This window comes from Lepisosteus platostomus, chromosome 12 (assembly GCF_059453375.1).
Source record: "Lepisosteus platostomus isolate fLepPlt1 chromosome 12, fLepPlt1.hap1, whole genome shotgun sequence".
Lineage (NCBI taxonomy): Eukaryota > Metazoa > Chordata > Actinopteri > Semionotiformes > Lepisosteidae > Lepisosteus > Lepisosteus platostomus.
This window is the reverse complement of record NC_142622.1, coordinates 44,272,454-44,292,904: the sequence shown is the minus strand read 5'-3', so window position 1 is coordinate 44,292,904 and position 20,451 is coordinate 44,272,454. Positions and strand designations below refer to the sequence as shown.

General features: G+C 40.0%; 2 protein-coding genes across 2 annotated transcripts; both read left to right on the top strand.

Moving 5' to 3' along the window:
* The first annotated feature begins 228 nt into the window (after positions 1-228).
* On the top strand, positions 229-9,086 carry cmtm8b (CKLF-like MARVEL transmembrane domain containing 8b). The gene is made up of 4 exons (XM_088602186.1): positions 229-821; positions 5,935-6,108; positions 7,789-7,908; positions 8,547-9,086. The coding sequence occupies exons 1-4, from the start codon at positions 687-689 to the stop codon at positions 8,631-8,633; spliced, it is 516 nt and encodes a 171-aa protein (XP_088458312.1). The 5' UTR covers positions 229-686; the 3' UTR covers positions 8,634-9,086.
* Positions 9,087-11,896: 2,810 nt separating this feature from the next.
* Positions 11,897-20,425, top strand: cmtm7 (CKLF-like MARVEL transmembrane domain containing 7). Its single transcript, XM_088602187.1, has 5 exons — positions 11,897-12,232; positions 14,949-15,125; positions 16,366-16,464; positions 16,854-16,935; positions 19,881-20,425. Exons 1-5 carry the CDS (start codon positions 12,122-12,124, stop codon positions 19,892-19,894), a joined length of 483 nt encoding a protein of 160 aa, XP_088458313.1. The 5' UTR covers positions 11,897-12,121; the 3' UTR covers positions 19,895-20,425.
* Positions 20,426-20,451: the final 26 nt, after the last annotated feature.

The window sequence follows — 20,451 nt, the reverse complement described above, 5'->3', positions numbered from 1 at the left end:
AGCATCCACAGCAACAGCATTTAGTGCTACATATGAAAAGAGTTTTTAATGTGATTTAACAGTCAATGTGAAGTCCGGAAGAAAAGCTGATCTTGAAATTATTGATCAGTTATGGAGTTCTAGTTATGAGGTTTGCCTAACATAAAAAGCGTTTCATCATTACAAGGAGTAAAAAGATATGTTCTTCATGTTCAAAGACAGGAAAAGTAAAAGCCCACACGTCACCTGCGAGCATACCCGTTTGTTACCTGGGGGCGTCTACTCGGAAGCTCTTTATAGGAGACGAGACAAGAAACTTAATGTTTCTCTCGGTTTCCACTTCATATTCGCCTTGTGGCCGACTGCTATTCTCCTCGCACACCTCTGGAAAACTGTGGATCCTAAACCCTGTAACAATAATATGGGGCTTTTAAAGTTATCCGACACGTAGAGTTTCTACTGTTATTTATATACGATTAGAGATCTGCGCTCTCTCCGAGTTCCTCATGGAATCGGCTGTTGCGTCGGGATGCGAGACTTGAAGCATTTCTGATTAGATGGAGGGTTAAATCGGTATTCCCCGCATCCAGCTGATCTATTTCAACCAGAGGGTCGTTGCTCTGCGAGATCAAGGCTATAACTTGATTGCGGTCTTCGCCTGGATTTCGTTTTCGCTGCGGAAGAAAGAAGCGGTCGAGCCAGCGAAGATGGAAGACGGTCCGAGGTCTCACACGGTCATCACTACCAGCAGCTCGTACTTGGAAAACTTCTCCACCTCGACGCTGGCGTATGACAAACAGTTCATTCACACTGCTCCGGGGATCCTCGTGTTCGCCGAAATCGTGAGTATGGCTTTGCAAAATAACCTCCAAAAAAAAAAAAAGTAGTATTCGACCTGAATAGGGATGGAGAGAGCTCAGGTGTCAACAGCTTGTTACAAAACCGAAGAGTGCCTGAACGCCTCTGATCACGTTTTATCAATAAAGCACTGCTGAAGAAAGAAAAAAGACACAAAATACAAATGAGAGATCGAATGTTAAAACACGAGGAAACTGATTTTACCTTCGTATTTCACAAGTGGCAATCTTTAGATAATGTATGGTTAGTTTTTACGTTTCTTTTTACCGGCAACTTAATTGGAAATTCACCCGTAAACGCCGCCGTTTTTATGCTGTCATGCAGAGTGTTCCTAAAATGCTTCACAAAGGGTGATCGCCCCTTTCCAAGTTTAGGGGGTGCCCTGGTTTTGCCATTCATTTGCACGATCCCTGGAATTCGACAGGAATAATGGAGCATTGTTAGAACCGAGTCTGAAGCTCTCTTAAAGGCCGGGAAATTGCCAGCAATTCGATAAATTATTTATATCTGAGAATCAAGCATTACTTTTTAAGCATAGAATGAAACAAGAAAAATGTTTTTTTTTTTGTTGAAAAGGAGCTTTTTAAATGACAAAATGACATGGCTTTATCAACAACTACGAGGTTACTGAGGTGTGTGTGTATTTTATGTATTTTTGTACCAAGAATGTTTTTTTTCCCCGTTTGCAAATATCTAATATCTTATGCTCTCTTATATCTTATAGCAGCCTGCATCAGCTAGTTGTACGTCCAAACATGGGTGCTTGGTTTTAATTGCATGTGTGAACGGATGGATGAAACAATCATTCTCTTAAGTCTGTCAAAGAGAAAGTCGAGAAGTTGCGATGGATGAACTCAATTTAATGCCACATTCGTGCAATGGAAAAGAGATCCCCAAAACTATTTAAAAATCATGTCTGATGCAATAGGATGAGGATAGAATGTGTATCTGCTCTGGTGAAACCGAGATGCTTTTCAGTGTTACATTAAATATTGTAGTTTTTTTTTTAGTTAATCATTATTTAAGGGGAGTCTAAACTAACGACAACCTGAAAGGAACTGATTGTGCTACCTGTTTAGACTGAAATACCTCCAACATAATCTGCCACTGTATCTGTACATTGTCTTCTTTACTTGCCAGGTCTTTCTTGGTCCTGCTGGAATAAATTCAAGCATTGCAACATAATACATTTCCAGCAGGACCAAGAAAGACCTGGCAAGTAAAGAAGACAATATGTTTTTTTTTTATCAAATAGGGCCATTTTCAATGATAATCACAGTATAGCAAATGTGCCAAGAAGACAACTGACTGTACCCATCCTCTTTCAAAACATGGTTGAAAGAAATCTTTGAAATTCTCGGATCAGTTAGCTGCTAACACCCAAACGAGCTTGATGGGCCTAATGACCTTTTCTCATTTGTAACGTTGTCATCATTAATGTCTAAGTACACAAAACAGCAGGACTCATTCAAGTCTAATGCCACCAGCGATGTGAGTAGGAGGTGTCCCAATTTATGGAACCCGATAAGGAAATCGGTGGATTAAGAGTAAACAGTAAGATGTATTGTTTCTGGTGACATCATGGAACCAATTTGTTCTAGTTTTGGGATAGAAAAGGTAAGAAAATGAACACTTGTGCTATAAGTATAGTGTCCCTTCAGGTAGATACATTGTTAGCCATTACAATATGATAAAGGATAGTAAGTGTGGAGTTAAATTGCTTGTGATGTACAATGAAAGCAGTTCAGTCTGTGCAAACTCCAAGATAAATGGCAAAACACTGAAACGCAACAGCACAGAAGGTTCTCGAAAACGCAGAAAGAGGAATGTGCCCTTAAAATGGTAACTATATCCCCCCAAAATAAAGTGGACACCACTGCTTTTTTTATTGGGGAGTGCTTAGGAAAATATCAAACACAGGGCAAAAAAGTAGTTCAATTGTTTTCTGAAAACAAGTCATGATGAGAAGATATAAGTGTTACACGAATCACCACAAAGGAAATCAGTTCACAAATGTGGGAGATTCAAAAAAAAAAGAAAGAAAACAGATACAATTATTTCTGTGTGCCCAACTCCATATGCCAAACACATGGTATGTTTCCCCATGGGTTATTTTCTGGTTATGCTACACACACCATACAGTGTACGTTGTGGCTAAAGTACAGTACTCAGTAGGTGTGCTGAAGACTCACATACATTCTACAAGCTTTCTGCATCCGGAAAGTCCATCCCTTAGACACAATAACATGAGCCATCATAGTCTGCTAACGGCTACCGTAATAAGATCATAAGGTTATAAACGACAGGTATTTTGGCCCAGCGAGCTCTCAGAAGTCTGCAGTTTATTGCTCTGAGAGGAGGCTGAATATGAATAGAAGGTGAGATTACAGAAAATCACACACCTGGTGATATCAGGTCAGAAATCAGGAAATAAAAAGTGCATAAGCAATTCAGAACTGTTTAATAACATCTGATTTACTCGATACTAAAGAGTACACAATTATCTATTTGGGCTCTCTTTTTATTAGGAGTATTTTTGGGATTGTGTTTCGTCGATGTCTGAATCTGACCGATTTCCACAGCTTATACATTTTCTTTAGCACTTGTCCAAAAAAAGCAGGGAAATTTCCAACACTGTCTGAACTGCAGTGGAGTTAATTACCATATTTTAAAACGGACATTACCGAATAAGACTTTCCTGGTATAATCTATATGCAATCAGAAAATAGGTTTTAAGCATCAGTTAGGAGAATTAAAGTCCCTGCTAGTTTACAAAACAATTAAAAGTACCCCAGAGATGGCAATGTGGATGATTGTGCTAGTACTCGATCTGTAAAATGAAATGCACAATTTCCCTACAACTGAATTGCACAAGCACATACTTACAAAACCAACTGCTAATGTCATGATTATTAGCTCTCTTACTGGATATTTGTTAGAGGAAATTAATGATTCTGCTTTTATAGAACTCTTCTCCTTTTTGGTTCCACACTTTGTTCTTTCAGCTATTTGTGTGTTAAATGACCCAGATTGCATGATAAATGGATAAAACCTTGTGAAACTTCCTGAAACTTGTCACCTTGTTTATTCTAATTATACAAGAAAGAAATATAAGGAAAATAGCAGGAAAAGATTGCAAATTCTCAGTGGAACCTTAAAAGTTTTTCAATCATCCAAAGAGATCAGCTTTATATAAAAAGGAATTTGATCTCAAAGTATACTCCTCCCATCATACAAATATTCTGTGATGTGAAAAAGATCTTCTATAGAAATGTCTGTTTTTATGAATGAAGCCCGATGTCAAAATCGTTAAGGAAAACATTCATTTAAAAGGCACAGATTGTCAAAGATACACAACTGACTGCAATCTGACAAGCTGATATTAAACACCCCCAAAGGTGTTCAACTGAAAATCCAACACTTAATAGCAACCAGCTGAAGGAAATGGCAGCTGGCCTCAGAGCTCGTGAAACAATGTGTCAAAGTTCAATAGTTCAGCCGTTTGTTTTGTCTGATGCATTTTCCAATTTTAAAGCAGATCTAAAATATTCTGGGGGAATGATAATACAGGCATTCAGTCTCGTAAAGGTAAAATATTGCGTTTTCATGCACGCCAGTGCCCGTTTTCTGCAGGTTTAAAAGTTAGGTTAGTTCTGATCTGGAGAGGTGGAAGTACAATATAAAACAAGTCGAGCCAACAGTCCCTTCCTGTGTACTTGCATTGTCTCCCTTCCTTCCACGTCTTTGGTGGGAACTGTACAGAATGCAGTCTCAGCCTGTCCTTAAAATAATCTCTCACTTGGATACTCAGCTCAGCTGCCCTCCACCTCTCCCCACCCCCCACACACACACACACACACACACACACACACACACACACACACACACACACACACACACACAATCCCCTGGAAGAAAAATGTGAGTTTTCCTCTTGAGCTTAAATTAAATTGCACATCAGGAAGGCAACTGAGGACTTCCCTAATATAAGAAAAGCAAAAACATCACAGTGCACAGCAAAAATGTCACAGATTCATGCAGTGTTTTAATTGCAGGCAAACAGCACTTGATAGGTTGAAATTATTCAGCTCATCCAGGGTGAAAATGAACGTGAATTCCAGTGGGAAAGAATTTGTTTTACAGTGACTCAAAGTGTAAAACTAATTTGTGTGTCATTCCCACTTTATTCAGTTTATCATTGTCAGCTTTTTCAGAAGAACTAAGTGGGCACTAACACTAACCCCTCTCTTTTTGGCCTTTTTCCACAAATGTTGGTAATCCTCCAGACTTCAGATTTCACATTCCTTAATGTCAAAGGTCATGCATGCTTGTAGTGTGCCTCAATTTCTGATAGCGCCAGTGTGCGTTATGTGTGAGCGCGAGTAAACAGAGAGGAGAATGCCTACTTCCAAACAAACAAGCTGAACAAAATGTACCACAATCACTTGCTTCTAAAGTCAGATCACTTTATTGGCCATATACAATTTCTTGTATTAGGAATTCGTCTTTTTGCATACCCCAGCTTGCTCTCCATGAAGGGAGAGAAGCTTGGGGTCAGAGCGCAGGGTCAGCCAATTGTACAGTGCCCTGGAGCAGTTGGGGTTAAGGGCCTTGCTCAGGGGCCCAACAGAGTAGGATTCCTCTGCCAGCTGCAGGATTTGAACCAGCAACCTTCCAGCCACAGGCGCAGATCCTGAGCCACAGTGCCACCACTCCGCCCTGGTGGCCTTGAAGTGATTAGTCTTGATCTAAATAAAACAGTGATTCCATCTTTCGTTACTGGAATTATTTAGGATTTCACTCTAGGGTGGTGGTTTAGAAGCGCTGTGTGCATCAGCAATGTTGTAGATGCGATGTGGAAGAGGACATCACCTCAGATGCCGGCTGAGCCCAGATGAATCAATAACGACACAGCAGAGGTAGTGGTCAGCCATGTCGCAGGGTCACAAAGGTGACAGAGATCGTTTCAGTTTAAAAAAAGATGGTAGGTAATGAGTGGTTAGGGACTGAAGAAGACGTTTATATTATGATTTTGTGCACATTTCCCATCCCCATGGCATTTCTGCAAATAATGTGCATTTCTCTGCTTCCCTCCAGGTGCTTGGCCTGCTGGTTTGGACACTGATTGCGGGGACAGAGTATTTCCGGGTGCCAGCATTCGGCTGGGTGATGTTTGTAGCAGTGTTCTACTGGGTGCTGACCGTGTTCCTTCTCATCATTTACCTGACCAGGGCTCACAGCAGGATTCCTCAGGTCCCGTGGACGACATTGGTATGTCACACCTCATTAACGTTTCCAGATTTCATCTCGGCCGCGAATGAAGAGCAGCCAAACAAGGGCGAGGTCATCATGCATCAGGACAGGCCAGGGAAACGGTTTAATGATTAAAAAGAAGCTTCGATGGAGAGGAAAAACGCACCGACCTCAGGCTTTTCAGTGTTGCAGCCGTTTTAGAAGCAGCAAGTGTGCTCAGTAATCTGCTAGCAGACATACTCGGAGAAAAGGAAAATACACATCTTTAAAAGTTTAAAGTTCTGCAGATTCACGGCAAATGTGTTATGGTTCTAGTAGTAGATCAGCAAAGAGAGGAAGGGAAATGAAGTGGAAACATGGGATCACAGATGATTAGTATAAACACAGATGTCATACACTTCACATGGGAAAGAATAAAGGTTTCTGGAGTCTGCTGGCGGTCTTTAAGTTCCTTTACCGATTTAAATACTTGGAATCACTTATACTTTCCCTTTTCACACATACACAGACTTGACCAGAAAAGTTACTGCAACAGACTGTCAGCATGTTGTTGTGAAAAATGTAAGGACCTCAAAGCCCGAGTGTACATTCTCTGACAATTCCATTCATGCTTGCGTGCAAACCTCAGTTTAGGGAGCTGTTTGGCTGAGTCTCGGGTGACCTAACAGCGAAGAGTATTGAAATGGTTTGTGAATGAGACACCACGACTTCACCTTAGGACAGCAGCTCGCAGTCCTGGTCTTGGAGCACCCTGTATCCCCTGGTGTCCGTGTGGGCTCCTAGTCCCCCTTCTCCTGACTAAAAGAGCTCTGAATCGGTGATCAATTATCAACAGGCAGACACTGTTGGGAATGATGCTGCTTAGACATTACACATTAACAAGCTTTATCTAGCAAGCAGATCATTTGTTATTTAAGGGCCCAGCTGGAAGAAGCCCAGCAGACACGGAGGTATCTATACATTTGCAAGTTCATTTTAAAGTATATTTGTCAAATGTTATGGTTCTTTGCTTTTTTGAAGACATGGGCATGTGAAATTGACCTGAGTCACTTCTTCTGGAGCCAAGACTCTTGTGAGGAAGAGCCGTAATTTAGGTTTTGTGCACCGCCTTCGTAGAAATGGTATTTATAGAGTTATATATATGAAATATGAGCTAGTATGCTATTCCAGTCTTCTTGAACAGAGCCCGTCAACTTTCATATCTGCATTCCATGCTGTTGGAAGCGTGTTCTGTTCTACTGACTCCTTAATTAGCTAAGTGACCTGCAACACCTGGATTTATTGAGCAATTAAGGATCCATTCAGCACATAACATGAGTGGGTCAAAGGATTGTGCAGTGGCATAGACTCCAGGTGCTCAAAATGACTTCTCCTAGAGCAGTTGTTCCCAGTCCTGGTGCTGGTAGCCTTCACACCTGCTCGTTTTCATGCCAGCCCACCTTCAGTAGAGAACTGAAGCCTTTGAATATTCGCATTGAGCTCTAATCACAAGTTTGAGATTTTATTTCACCTACACAATACAAAGGGTAAAGCTCCAGCATGTTTGAACAGTTCACATTAATCCGATTATTCTGAACCCAGCGAAGGGTTTGATTGTGCGCTGGAACAGGGGCCAGTAGGTGTGGGAGGCACCAGGGCTGGGCTGGGGAGGGTGGTGCTGTGGCTGATCTTGTCCCCTTTCCCCTCTCTCCCCTCCAGGGCCTGTGCTTTAACGGCAGTGCCTTCGTCCTGTACTTTATCGCCGCCGTGGTGGATGCAGTGTCCGTCAAAGCAGCCCCACCCAGTGGGTACAACTTTAACAGCTGGGCTGCCTCCTCGGTGAGTCCAGGCGCGAGGGGCACAAGAGGGTTTGTAAACTGGAAGAATTAAGAATCGCCTCCCTCCTACACAGCTTTACATTGCCGAGGTTCAGTCAACAAAACGTAGTACAGTAGTGGCTTTTTGAAGAGTTGCGGTGCACTCCCGATGTACGCACACGCCCCCTGAAATAGGAACACAAACCATCACAGGCCGGATAGATTTACAAACTGGAGAATGGATCCGGCTTTAAAAACTGTTTTTTGTTCCCGTTTCACTGGGGATTTGATTACATGTGGAGGACACTGCACATTTAACACGCAGGAACATCCCTCGGTGAGCTGTTAAACTCCCTTTCTGGCACAGCTAGTGGCTGAGCCCTGTTGAGTCGTGTAATGGATTCATTTCGTTGACTACATGTGAATGTTCCTTACTTTTATACATAAACGATAACTAGTTTAATTGACAGCTCAGGTTAGAAAGGACAGCAGAAGAATTAGGTTCTCCAGGAAGTAAGTTTAAAACCTTGTTGTATATAAAAAAAACAAAACAAAAGTAAAGAACAGATATTTTTCCAGATTGCTTGTATGTGCAGTGAGTAACCATGTTCTTCCACTGTGTGTAAAAGTGTATGAATTCACTCTTCTCTTTTGTTTCAGTTCTTTGCATTTTTAGTAGCCCTGTGCTATGGAGGAAACACATACTTCAGTTTTAGATCCTGGAGAGCAGGGGATGAGGACAACTGACATCTTCATTTACATAGCAGTTTAATACCTGAGGAAGGCACTTGGACACCTATGACCTGTCGGACAAAGAATATTTAAACAACTTTTCGTCATCAGACAGCATATTAAAGCAGAAAAAAAAAAAAAACACCTCAAGTGCTTTAACAATGTCTTTCCTCCGGAAAGATGCACATCGTATCCTTTCCAAGATCTGAGGTGGCTGTTTTTATTTTAGTTTTGGAATAATGCATTTTATTTAACTTAAATCCTAACCATGGTTTAATTCCTCCCCCCCCCCATTGAATACAACATTTAACCATTATCTGATAATATGTTGATTTCTTTACATCATGCAGTTTGTTAAAAAAACTGAGTGTTTTTCAATGTAATTATAAAAAGGTGGCTTTTCCACTATTTTTTTTTCTGAGTGTAATGTTTGTCTTCCATTTCTTTAAATAAAGACTTTTTGTTGGATCTTATTTTTATTTAATTTTACAATTCACCAAAATAAGATACCATACAGGATAACCGTAAACCCCAAACCAGTTTTCAGCTTTTAACGATTTTAGCATCTGTCCCCTAAAGGGCAATTATCAAATCCATTTCCATAGTACTGCAATATCTATTTGTAAGTCAGAAGTAAGTCTTCATAGCTTAGGATGGAAATTAAAAGTATGGCAGTGCTATACCCCAGCCTCTTCTTTAAAAACAAACAAAGCCACAGACAAGATACCCAAGGGGAATAAAAACAAAACGATACAAAATAGTACAACACAATTGTACAGATACAAAATCAGTGTCTTTTAAAGTCTAATAAAGAGTTCGATACTAAGCGAGTGCCCATTCAGATGCATGTTTGTTGCAATACAACCTCACGGAGCTGAGCAAGCCTGCCTCTGGAGATGGAGGTAGGCGAGACCTCCCAAGAGTAGGAGGCTGCAGGAGGTGCTGGCCAGTAGGTGGCACGATTTCTGTACAATCCAGGTTCCTAAGAATTCCCTTCACCCAATTGGTGAAGCAACCTCTCGCTTTTCTATCTAAACTGCTGTGTAAGGGGGCAGATATTTGTCTTAGAGTTTATTATGAGCGCCATTACTGCATAATCGCATGTGCAAGGCCGTGCTGCAGGGATCTGTTGAGTCTATACTGAAAGGAACGTTGATACCAAAAAAAAAGAAAAAACAACAACAACCTTTATTCTGTTTCAGCAAGTTACAGGAACTGTTTCATTTAACACTTTGCAGGAGGAAAAGTACTTTCATATCAGAGATGAGGACAAACACAAAAGGGTGAAAAACCACTTTCTGAGCCCTGCACAGTACAAAAGCTGGGAAGCCCCAGCTAAGTTCAATAAAGTCTTAAACTGCAGTTTCTGCTCTTCTGATGAAGACATCCCCCTCCCCCAACACAGCTGCTGCCATATAATGGAAGGTACACAACACTCAGGTGGGTCTGCACCTTGTCAATAGAAATGAATCCCTCCCTTTATGCAACGAGCACAGGTTCTTAGGGATAAGAAATGCAAGGAATTATTGAAAATATTCCTATTGTTTTTATGAAAGACTTCATAGGAGAGGAAGAATTTCATAATTCTTTTACCGACTACACATTTCTTAGTTTCAGACCCCATAACCCACAAATCAAGATGGTAAAGGGTCTAATTTCCTCCAATGACTTTGATCTATTCACTCATAAGAGTTTCAGAAGTGTTAATATGTAGGATAACAAAATGGAAATGAGAGCAACCTTATTTTATGGTGCATTTTGAATATAATTGATCATGCTTTGGGTGCTCAAGGCAGGCTTGCGACACGCTAGAATTAGAACAAGAGATGGTTTTACGAGCCACTATGTGGAAGTGGCCGAAAGGGAGACGTCAGCCCCACTCTTCCGCCCTCACTTCCCTTTTTCGGGGCGACAGCTGAGCGGCTGGCTACAGTGCGACTCTGCTGCCCGTCACTCCTCTGGGTTTCTTCCACTCACTAGGGAAGCGTCTCCTAACCCCTATGGACATATGCCCACCTCACCCCTTTACAATGCAGAGTATTTCCGTTAATCAACGGACCTGGAGCCTTTTGTGCCTGTCTGGATCTTATTTACATGCCTGGAGATCGTCTGGTAAACTGCTAGATGTCACGAAGCAATTCAGTACTGACTCTAGAGTGTAACCTCTGTTTTTGGTTTGAAGCATTTCATCAGATACTGCACATCCTATTTTTCCTCTTTGTTCTGGGATTCTAGTTGCAGTTGAGTTTGGGAGTTACGCTTAAACAAGACAGTCATAGCAACAGTACAGGCTGGTGATCCATTATTCCCACTAACCGACCATGGGCATTAGAGTTAAAGGTCTCTTTGACAGAAACTGGAGGTTTATATTTAAATAGTGATCGCCAACTACAGATACGACATACCAATACAGCAAGTACTTAACACGTTCAGTTAAGGATAAGGATCAAGTTGCCACGACATTTCTGAATAAAGTGTGAACAAATACAGCATGTAAACTTGCTTCTGCTGTGAAGTCATCGCGGAGTATCCCATTAAATGCTACCGTCTGCAGTAGCTACAGGGTCCTCCAGGAGTGTCGGAAAAGCAGTCAAATCCTCCCCCCTTTTGCTTCAAAGTTAAAGAACCAGAGTTTGCGATCATGAAATGGAAATCAGTTTCAAATACTGTTTACTTTTAAAGAACTCCAAGGGGATTGATTTCAATATCATTATATTCATTTGAAGCAATAACTGCATGATGCCTGCAACTTAAATCGGCCATGATATTTAAAGCCATTTATAAACAAAATTACACGGGATATTTTGACGTGAAAGCAGTACCTTGTCAGCAGTAACAAACACACACACACACACCTTACCCTCAGCGACGTTACTTGGGTTTGCTTCTGGGAAATGATTCTCAACCCTGAGAGGAAGAAAGCTTGCCCAGACAGTTGCACCCAGTTATTTGCAGCTTATTCCTTGTCAGGTTTAAACTGAAACCAACGTACCAACCGCCGCTACTCCAAGAAATATTTGCAGCGGTTTAAACGCCAGAAGACAACCTCGAAATGTTTTTTTTCCCCCCCTTAAGCTTAGATGAACAAGCAAGGCAGCCGAAGAGCAAACTGCAGAATGCATCTAGTTCATTTCTTGATCTGGACAAAGTCACCGCTCATAACTGTGCGGAGTACACGTAGATCTTCTCCCAAGCCTCGTCCCGCAGAAAGAAACAGCCACAGCTCAGACTTCACAGCTGTCCCAGCTGTGTAAATACTTGAACAACAGTCGGTTATTTGCGAGTGTGACCTCATTCAAGTCCCCGCCTCCGTAGTATGATGGATTTCATAAAAAAAAAAACGAGCTTAGTCCGCGACGTCCGTTTCTCCAAAACGCTACGCCCTTTCGCTCTGCTTCATGAAGTTTCCTACGTCTTTGCGAAAGGCCTTGAAAAAAGGAAGGAGGAATATCTAGTTTTTAAGAGGTTCTTAAAGCATTATTAGTACCCTTTCCTTCAGTAAGATGTCCCATACGATAGTAACGGCAACCACCACCTCTAGCAGTTCAGACGGCGGTGCAATATACTTCGGCTATGCGAGATCTCTCCCGGGGATACTGAAAATTGCACAAGTGGTAAGAATCGTCTTTTATTACACACACTGCCTTTAATGCAGAGCATTAAAAAGTAACACTCCAGAAGGCGCTACCGACCGCAAACGCCCCTTCGTATGCTAGATCTTCCGCTTTATGCATGAACCTTTTCTACTTTAAGAGAAAACAGGGCGTGTGGTCAAGCGTTAGGCGTGACTGTAAAACAGCGACAGTTCTGTACTGTTTGGGTCACTCAGCAGCACCTGACTGACATTTGTTTCATGTCGGCTGGACACACCAGTCCAGAGACTACAGATGGTCTTCTACAACTAATGCAGAACCTGCCTTCATGCTCAGGCGTGGACAGCAATAACTAATCCGAAACATTCAGTTAAACAAATGGTTAGGAATTAGTGAAGTACTGGAAAATGGTACGATTATTTTGACAATTATTAAAGTATAACATTTTAACAGATTTAAAAGTCCATCTTTTTCAGGCTTTTATCACACGGGTATGCATCCCACAGTTAATTTTCAATCTATTAGTTGCGCGGATTGACTTAATAATCCTTTCACTGCTAAGAGCGTTTTAATTCTGTATCAAATTTAACTACATAGAGGAAGTGTATTGAACCAGGGACCCTCTTATGCTTTGTACAATACGTCAAAATGCATTCAGTACGTGCAACAAAAGCAGTTTCTTTCTTATATTAAATACCACTTTGTCTATCTATTATTGAACATACTGTCCAGTTAAACCCTTGAATTATTTTCCCCATTCTGGACCAAAAAGAACAATTTGCAATTGTAATCAGCAGTTGTTCTCGAAGATGTATCTCCTATGTTGGCTATGTTGGCCATTTTGTATGGTCGCCAGTGACGCAGAACACAAAAATAGCATTTAAAAAAAATATATAGAAAAAAATGTCTTGGAACTTACCAATTGTTTTGTATATTCACAATTTGGAATTGCCAGGAACATTCATTGTTAACTACAGGCTTAAAACAGGACTGTGAAGGCAAGCCATTTTCAATTATTTAAATAGTTTTCTCCTGTGTGCTCGAATTTTGCCCCAGCTGAGTTCTAGATCACTTGCTGATTGATTTAATTGTTTCCTGTTTAGGCTTATTTTTAAATTTGTGTTGAATTCTCCTAAAAAAAAGCTGAATGTGATTTCTAACTGATATCAAGGCTGGTACTAATAAGTGAGTTATGGAAATAAACCTAATTCTAGCATTTTATTTGAAAAAAAGACCAACTGGACATCAGCAGAAGGAAAAACTCTCCCATTGGAAGTGCCAGACAGTGTGGTTCCCACCTGTTTCTGTTCATCATTAATTGGTGACAAATGCTTTGTAGTCTAGTAGGGGAGGGGAGCAATTTTGCAATGAGTATCAAGCAAACTGCATTAAGTTCTGTATGCTGCCATTTTTAGAAATAATGTACTTTAGCTAAAAATGTATTATTTTGAAACCAAGGCCTCTGTGCAAAAAAGACCAAGGAAGCAGATCAGCTAGAGGCTCCTTTTCTGTGATTTTGAGCTTTGTGTGCCATTTCCAGTGTTGCCCCAGTGCTTGGTAAACTGTCACATTGTCCTTCATTCGCAAGCTAACTGCCTGCATTGGTTATCAAATTAGATGCCTCCACAATGTGCGAACTCTGTGTTTATTTTATAACAGAGCTTAATTCACTATGGTGGAGTCAAGGTGACAATTGAGCAACATAGTGCTCTAATCAATTCTACCACAAGTAGAAAGTAACAATGTGTCTCGCGGTTAAATGCGGTGGAATTAAATTCAAGTCACACCTGCATATCTGGCAAATAAACTTCACAGGCTGACTGCTGGTGTCTTCTGAATGTGTGCCTTGCAATGGATACTGCAGACCTCTGTGTTTCACTGAACACATTTAAAGTAAACGTATTATGATGAAATGAAGTAACAAAAATGTTTCATTGGGCGATGGTGCCTTTTGGCATCTGCTTATCTTGTCCTTGCAGTGGGCAAGTTTGTCTTTGCTACAGCACCTGAGCTATCAACAGTTCCCGTATTGTCATTGCTTATGCTTTACTGTTGCTAAGAATGGGCCATGCACACTGTCTTAAAGTGAAAAAAAGGCAACAGGAAGTTACAGATGTTTGCACCTCTTGAAGTGGAGCTATCAGCCTTGGTTCCTGGAAGACTACAAGGTTTTACGATCTGTGTTCTAGCTCAAGTCATACAGGAACTCACAGTATCTGTTCTAATTAGTCACTGAAATGTACATATTTAAGAATTTAAGTTGATGCTACTGATAGCTGAATCCTTTCCGTTTTAGTAGCAAAGGTTGTGAAAGGTATAAAAGATGTTTGCACTTCAACAGTGAAGTCTTTTCTGTTATATATTTTAAAGGACATGTCTAAGAGGATATCAGATTTAATACCATTCTGGAATTACTAAATATCACACTCACTGTATAGAAAATGTCACTTTTCAAAGTACTGCAAAACAGCTGTGAGAAATGGAATAGAAATGCACCTTCCATTATCAATAGAAGTTATCTGAAACTAATGCTTTTTGTCAAAACATTTTGAATTCTGTACCTTATCCCCCGAAGTTGGCATAGAAGACCCATCACTGCATGTTTTGCGTGGATTGTGTTTTTAAAACCAAGGTATTAACTTGCAGGTTTCCCTCAGTTTCCTTATATTTGAACGTGTGTGTTGTATTTGTGTCTCAACAGTGTTGCTCTAACAGATGTCCTGTTATTCCTCCTTAGCTGGTGCTGCTGGTTGCCTTCCTGTGTGTGCACTTATGTAATAATTGGACCAATTACGATGCGTACCGCTACTTTGAGGTGGTAACAGTCTGGTTCCTCATTGTCTTCCTGATATTCTTCATCATGCACATTTTCAGGCTTCAGAGCAAACTGCCCTGCATTAACTGGACTTTTACTGTAAGTAACTTTTGCAATTTCAAATTTTTAGGTTCAGTTTCCAGGTTGTATGTATCAGGAGGAATAGCTCTAAACTATCTGGAACACTCTGTAAGGTTGTACTGTTTTCAAAATTTCAAAGAGGGTCTTTTCCTGATGACAGTTTCAAAATGCTGCACAAAGTCTTTTCACAGTGAGGCATAAAATATCTCAAAATGTGCTCAAGCACCAAAATAAATTAATAAGAACACTCCTTCTTTTCCAAGGCCATATTATTCTTGAAACTTAGAGCATTCTTAATGTAAATTACCACAAAGCTACACATGTAAAAAAAACTCTTTGGGGTTCATAAAAAAAAAATATGTACCGATGGGAAAAAAACGCAACACTTCCTCCTCCACACTCTGGGCCTCCCGTCTGCATGGAACAGGCTGAGGAGTGACTCATCGCAGCCTCTGTCTGGCCCAAGCCACTCAGGTGTGACGTCTAGGAGGTGTGAGCAGAGGGCAGGTCATCTTGCTCTAAGGCCAGCAGCATAAGCTTTGAATTAAGGCCTTTTTAAAGGTGACCTGATCAGGCATTGTTCCATCTGGACCTCGTTGGGTAAAAGTGCACCTAACGAGCTTTCGTGTGATTGGCAAGTTGCATACCTCACTGCACAAGCTGTACTGCTGATCAGAGGGCTTAAAAGAAATTGACAACTTTTTGTGAAAGTATATAAGCTATAACTATAGTATTCTCATTCCAGAAAGTGTTGCTTTTCTTTTTTCCATCATTATATATATAGTGATGTTTATTTTTAAAACCTGATTTATAAGAAAGGATCTAATGGTCTTACTGAATAAGTATTAGTTCCCAGTCTACTGAGCGAGAGGCCGAAAGTATTTGATTGTTTTGCTAAGTTGTTGAACAAGAGTTCTTATGAATTTATATTTATAATGCTATACTAAATCAAGAAATTGTTTATCGCTTTTACAACTTTTTGTAATAAAAATAATAATAAAATAAAAAGTATAGTTCAAGCAGGTAGCTGTGTCAGCATGCGTAGGCTGCAAAGGCTGTAAACCTTTACTTGTTCCAATAAAAATTAAATTCCATTGCATTTGAACCAAATCAGAAGTTATTTCTTAATTTTTTTAAAGCCCTAATTAAATCAGAAATAAAAGTAATTTAGAAACCATTTTTAACATGAGAATAATTGAAGGATTTGCATGTGAGTGTTTAAATGCGCTGAGGTAAGCTCTGTTTTGTGGCATTTCAGGAGTTTTTGCATTATGCCATCGGAACTATCCTGATCTTCATCGCGTCCATCGTCGCTGCAGTGAAGAGTCATGGGGTTTCTTGCCTTGTAGCTGGATCAGTACGTTTTGCATCTTCTGTATGTGTAACTGAGCCAGATGGTGATTTCGTTGTCACATCCAAGAAGGAGACTTTCAGATGCCATTCAAAGCAGAATGTTTTTCCTGTACTTCAGCACATTACACAGCGTGTGCTGTAATGTAGGATGAGATGACACTGTTGGTCTATGAGTTAGATTGAGTTATGTTTTATTAAATTAACAAGGTTTAATCCTTATTTTATCATTAAGTTAAGGATAGTTAAGATTGGCTTTCTAATATTTGTTCAGTGCTTTCCGGCACAGTCAAAAAGGGATTTCTGTCTACCTGTTTAGAAAAACTCTCTTTTTGTATTCTTGGGAGGTGGGAATGCAGAAGTCTAGGTACTGAACTACTCTTTTAAATCTTGCAGGTTTTTGGATTTATAGCAACTTTTCTGCTTGCTGTAACTTTATGGATGTCGTACAAGGTCACATGTGGATCCCAGCCAACAGGTGAGCATGAGAAATCATTTCCTGCACCTGTACTTACTCAAATGGCTGACCCTGCGCTCTGATCCCAAGCTTCTCTCCCTGTCAGTGTGTGCAAGAAATGCAAGAAATTGTATATGGCCAATAAAGTGATCTTAAATCTTAAATAATAGAATTGTCATATTCAGAGAGACATGAAGCCAGGACGCATAGTTGAGAACAGAATACTGGTGACTAACATTGTCTGAAAAGTAGACTGGTTTCTGACAAGGGCAGGCCAAGACTATGTTGGTGTTGTGGTTGTAGCTGGTAACATTGGTAAGTAAGGCAATTTGCCTACCAAACCATATCAGCAATTTCAGAATAGACTCATAGTATTATAAGTCTATTCTGAATACTAATAATTAGTATTATTGGTAGTACTATTGGCTTCCAAGATTTACTTGGAAACCAGCTGACGAAGAGGACCACATCAGTGGTAATGAGGGAGGTCTTGCACACAATATGCAAGGAGGAACAGCTACAAGCTCTAATCTGAGGACACAGCACATAGTCATTAACAGGGCTTCAGATTTCCACTCTGCTGAAAACTTCCCTTTCAGTGGGCTGTCTGTGCAGAGTGATTGGCTACATTGAAAGAGAATAGACACAGTACAGGGTTGTCCTCAACATACAGTAACTGGGGGAACAATGTCACAGTACCTTTAGTGAGACAGGAACACAGTGATTCAGCCTCTACAGGATGCTAGTCTCAAAGACAGACCCTGTCTCTCTCTTTGTTCTGTGCTGTAACTTTACAGCTTCTCCTTTCTTTCCTATAAATGAGGACACATGGAAAAAACAGAAGTGGCTTAGTGTCTTCTGCAAAGCACAAAGATACGTGCAGCAGATAGTTGCAGATAAAACGATCTGATGCAAACAGATAGTCCAGTCCTGGCTTTCTTTTCAGTGGAATGAATATGTGTACAACAGACAAATCGTGGTGTTTGACAGGAGAGAAAAGTGTGACCCTGGCACCAAAGTAGGGAGAATTAACTGGCATGTCTCGGTTTCTGCTCTGTACTCAAACCTGTAACCCCCAGTCTAGCTTTGTTTAAAAACACAGAGCTGTCAAACAAAGTGCACATGAAGAACAGACATGCAGTCAGGACGGATCTACAGGCTCGGGGGGCGTGAAGAGAAAACACGTTTCTGTTTAAAACATGAATACAGTAATATTCAAAAGCTGTTAGAAACCAGACTTCAGCACGGAAGGTAATGAAGAGAATGAGCATGAGCTGGAAGTAAAAACGCCAGTTTAACGGAGTGCAGATGTCAATGTGTAAGTGGTTGTGTCAGACTTGCAGTATATAGGAGTAATACAGGCCGCAGGTCAGGCTGAGTTCTGAAAGTCTGCTTAAATGTTTATGCATGCACCATACGAATAAATGGGTATTTGGTATTTAATGTTGCTGCTTGGTTTCAGTTTTGTTTTTCATGTTATTTAGTTTTGGTTTTAGTTGTTAAACGTTTTGAAATTCAGTTCTTGTTTTGCTTACTTTGCATTTTGTCCATTTTCGTCTTGTCTTTAATGGAAAAAAATGTGGCTATGATGTCCCTGGAATCGGAGAAACAGTGAGCAGAAAGTGAAGGAGAAGAATATAGCAGAAGTCAGTGAACAGTGTCTGAGACAAAAAACAAGGAAGATTGATAAAAAAAACAACATTCAAGGGTTCAACATTCGAGTAAAAGAATATAGCCTATAGATGGTGATATAAATCAACTATAAATATTATAAATAATATAAATGAAACAAGAATCTCTGTGGGTCAGACAAAAAAGATTTAAATTTTCAGAAGGCATAGTGCTGTAAGTCTGCAGTTTACCATCAATTCAGTTCTCAGTTATGTTGCAGTCTTAAAGAAATAAGAATTGCACGTTAAAAGAAACTTGTGGTAATCATAGGTGACTAATTTTCCCCACATAAACTGGAAAAAAAATGTAAGGGAATCCAGAAGCTGAAACTGAAATTTTAGACATAGCTTATGGCTTCTTTCTTACTCAAGAGTAACTGCTAGAGGAAATTCCAGTATTAATCTTCGATATTTTAAATTTCTATTAGCATACAAGAGGCAAATGTGTTGCAGATACTAAAAGCCATTAAGATAAAGACATCTCCTGGGCCTGTCAGTGTTTTATCAATTGTGCTGAAGGAAAAGAGGGATGGTATTTATAGACCTTGTACAAACCCCTCCTTCAAATGGATTCTCGATTGTAACTCCACAGGCAACAGTGGCTGACCTTATTCACACAAGCATATTTCTGTTACTGACCAGGTGCTCACTGAGATCTTTTGAGATTATTTATTCTAAAGGCATTTCTCATTATAAACAAGTCTGGATATTTTTATTAGTAATCCTGCTGCTTAATGCTGGTTCTGTACAGTATGTTTATGATGGTTTTGGGTAATTCTATATATATGTGGTGCAATTTAATGTTTGTTTTTTATGTGGACTCTAGAATAAAAATAAAATGTCCTGAAGCCTTTATAGAGAGTGTTTGGTTGTATATGTTATTCTTAAGAGCTGCAACCACAATGTTGTTTATTGCACATTAAGCAGTAGAGCATTAGTATTTTCTTGCTGTTTATTCATTTGAATTGAGTTACCTTTACTCTTGCATTAAAACAGATCTCTTCTGCTTCTTAGCCGTACCATTCCAGTACATGAATTCAGGTAGAATTCAGTTTTATGGTTTAGGAACTTGATGGAAACAAGGAGAGATTAGAAAGTGGCCGTTTTTAATTAATTCCCAGCAATGACATTACTATGGCAAAGATTGGAATACAGTTTTGTCATCGGAGGTCCCAAGGTCACTGCGGGTCAGTTTTCCGAGATTCTTGACTGTCATGAAAACGTCGAGTAATGTTCACACACGTATGACATGGAAGAGAAATGTGTTGAGTAACTGTTTTGTTTTATTTCCTTTAGGTGCAGCTGTATAGAAGGAACGCCGGGTCTTGTTTTTTTCTGTGTGGTGGTTTTGGTGCTGTTTCCTGAATGGCAGACTCTCCACCAGGGCCTTAAAAATCAGTGTTACTTTTCAACCAGGGCTTTGTTTCTTCTGGTTAATGTGAATTCTGCATGAATGTTTTGTAATTGTTGCATATAATTAGTGGCGTTTACATTAATATATTAAAAAGACAGTCCATCATCCAACTGATTAACAGTATAATATTTATGATAACTTACTGGCAATCTTTTGTTCCAAAATGTGTTTTATAAACAGTTAAATAGCTGCCAGTTCATAGGAGCAGTCAGGTACAAGACCATACAGTTTATATTTTATACTTCTATGTGTATTTAAACTGTCCCCCCTACTTGAGTCTTCTGATTTTCAGAAACATATTTTTCACTTTCTGATATATAAAACATTTTCACTGATGTGGGTGGACTCTTCAGCTGCAGCTTTTTTTTTAAATGTCAGTTTCTTATGTTTGGTGGCTCCGTGAAGAGAATAAAAAGCATTTCAGGCATCCTGAGACTATGTTTGGTCCATTTA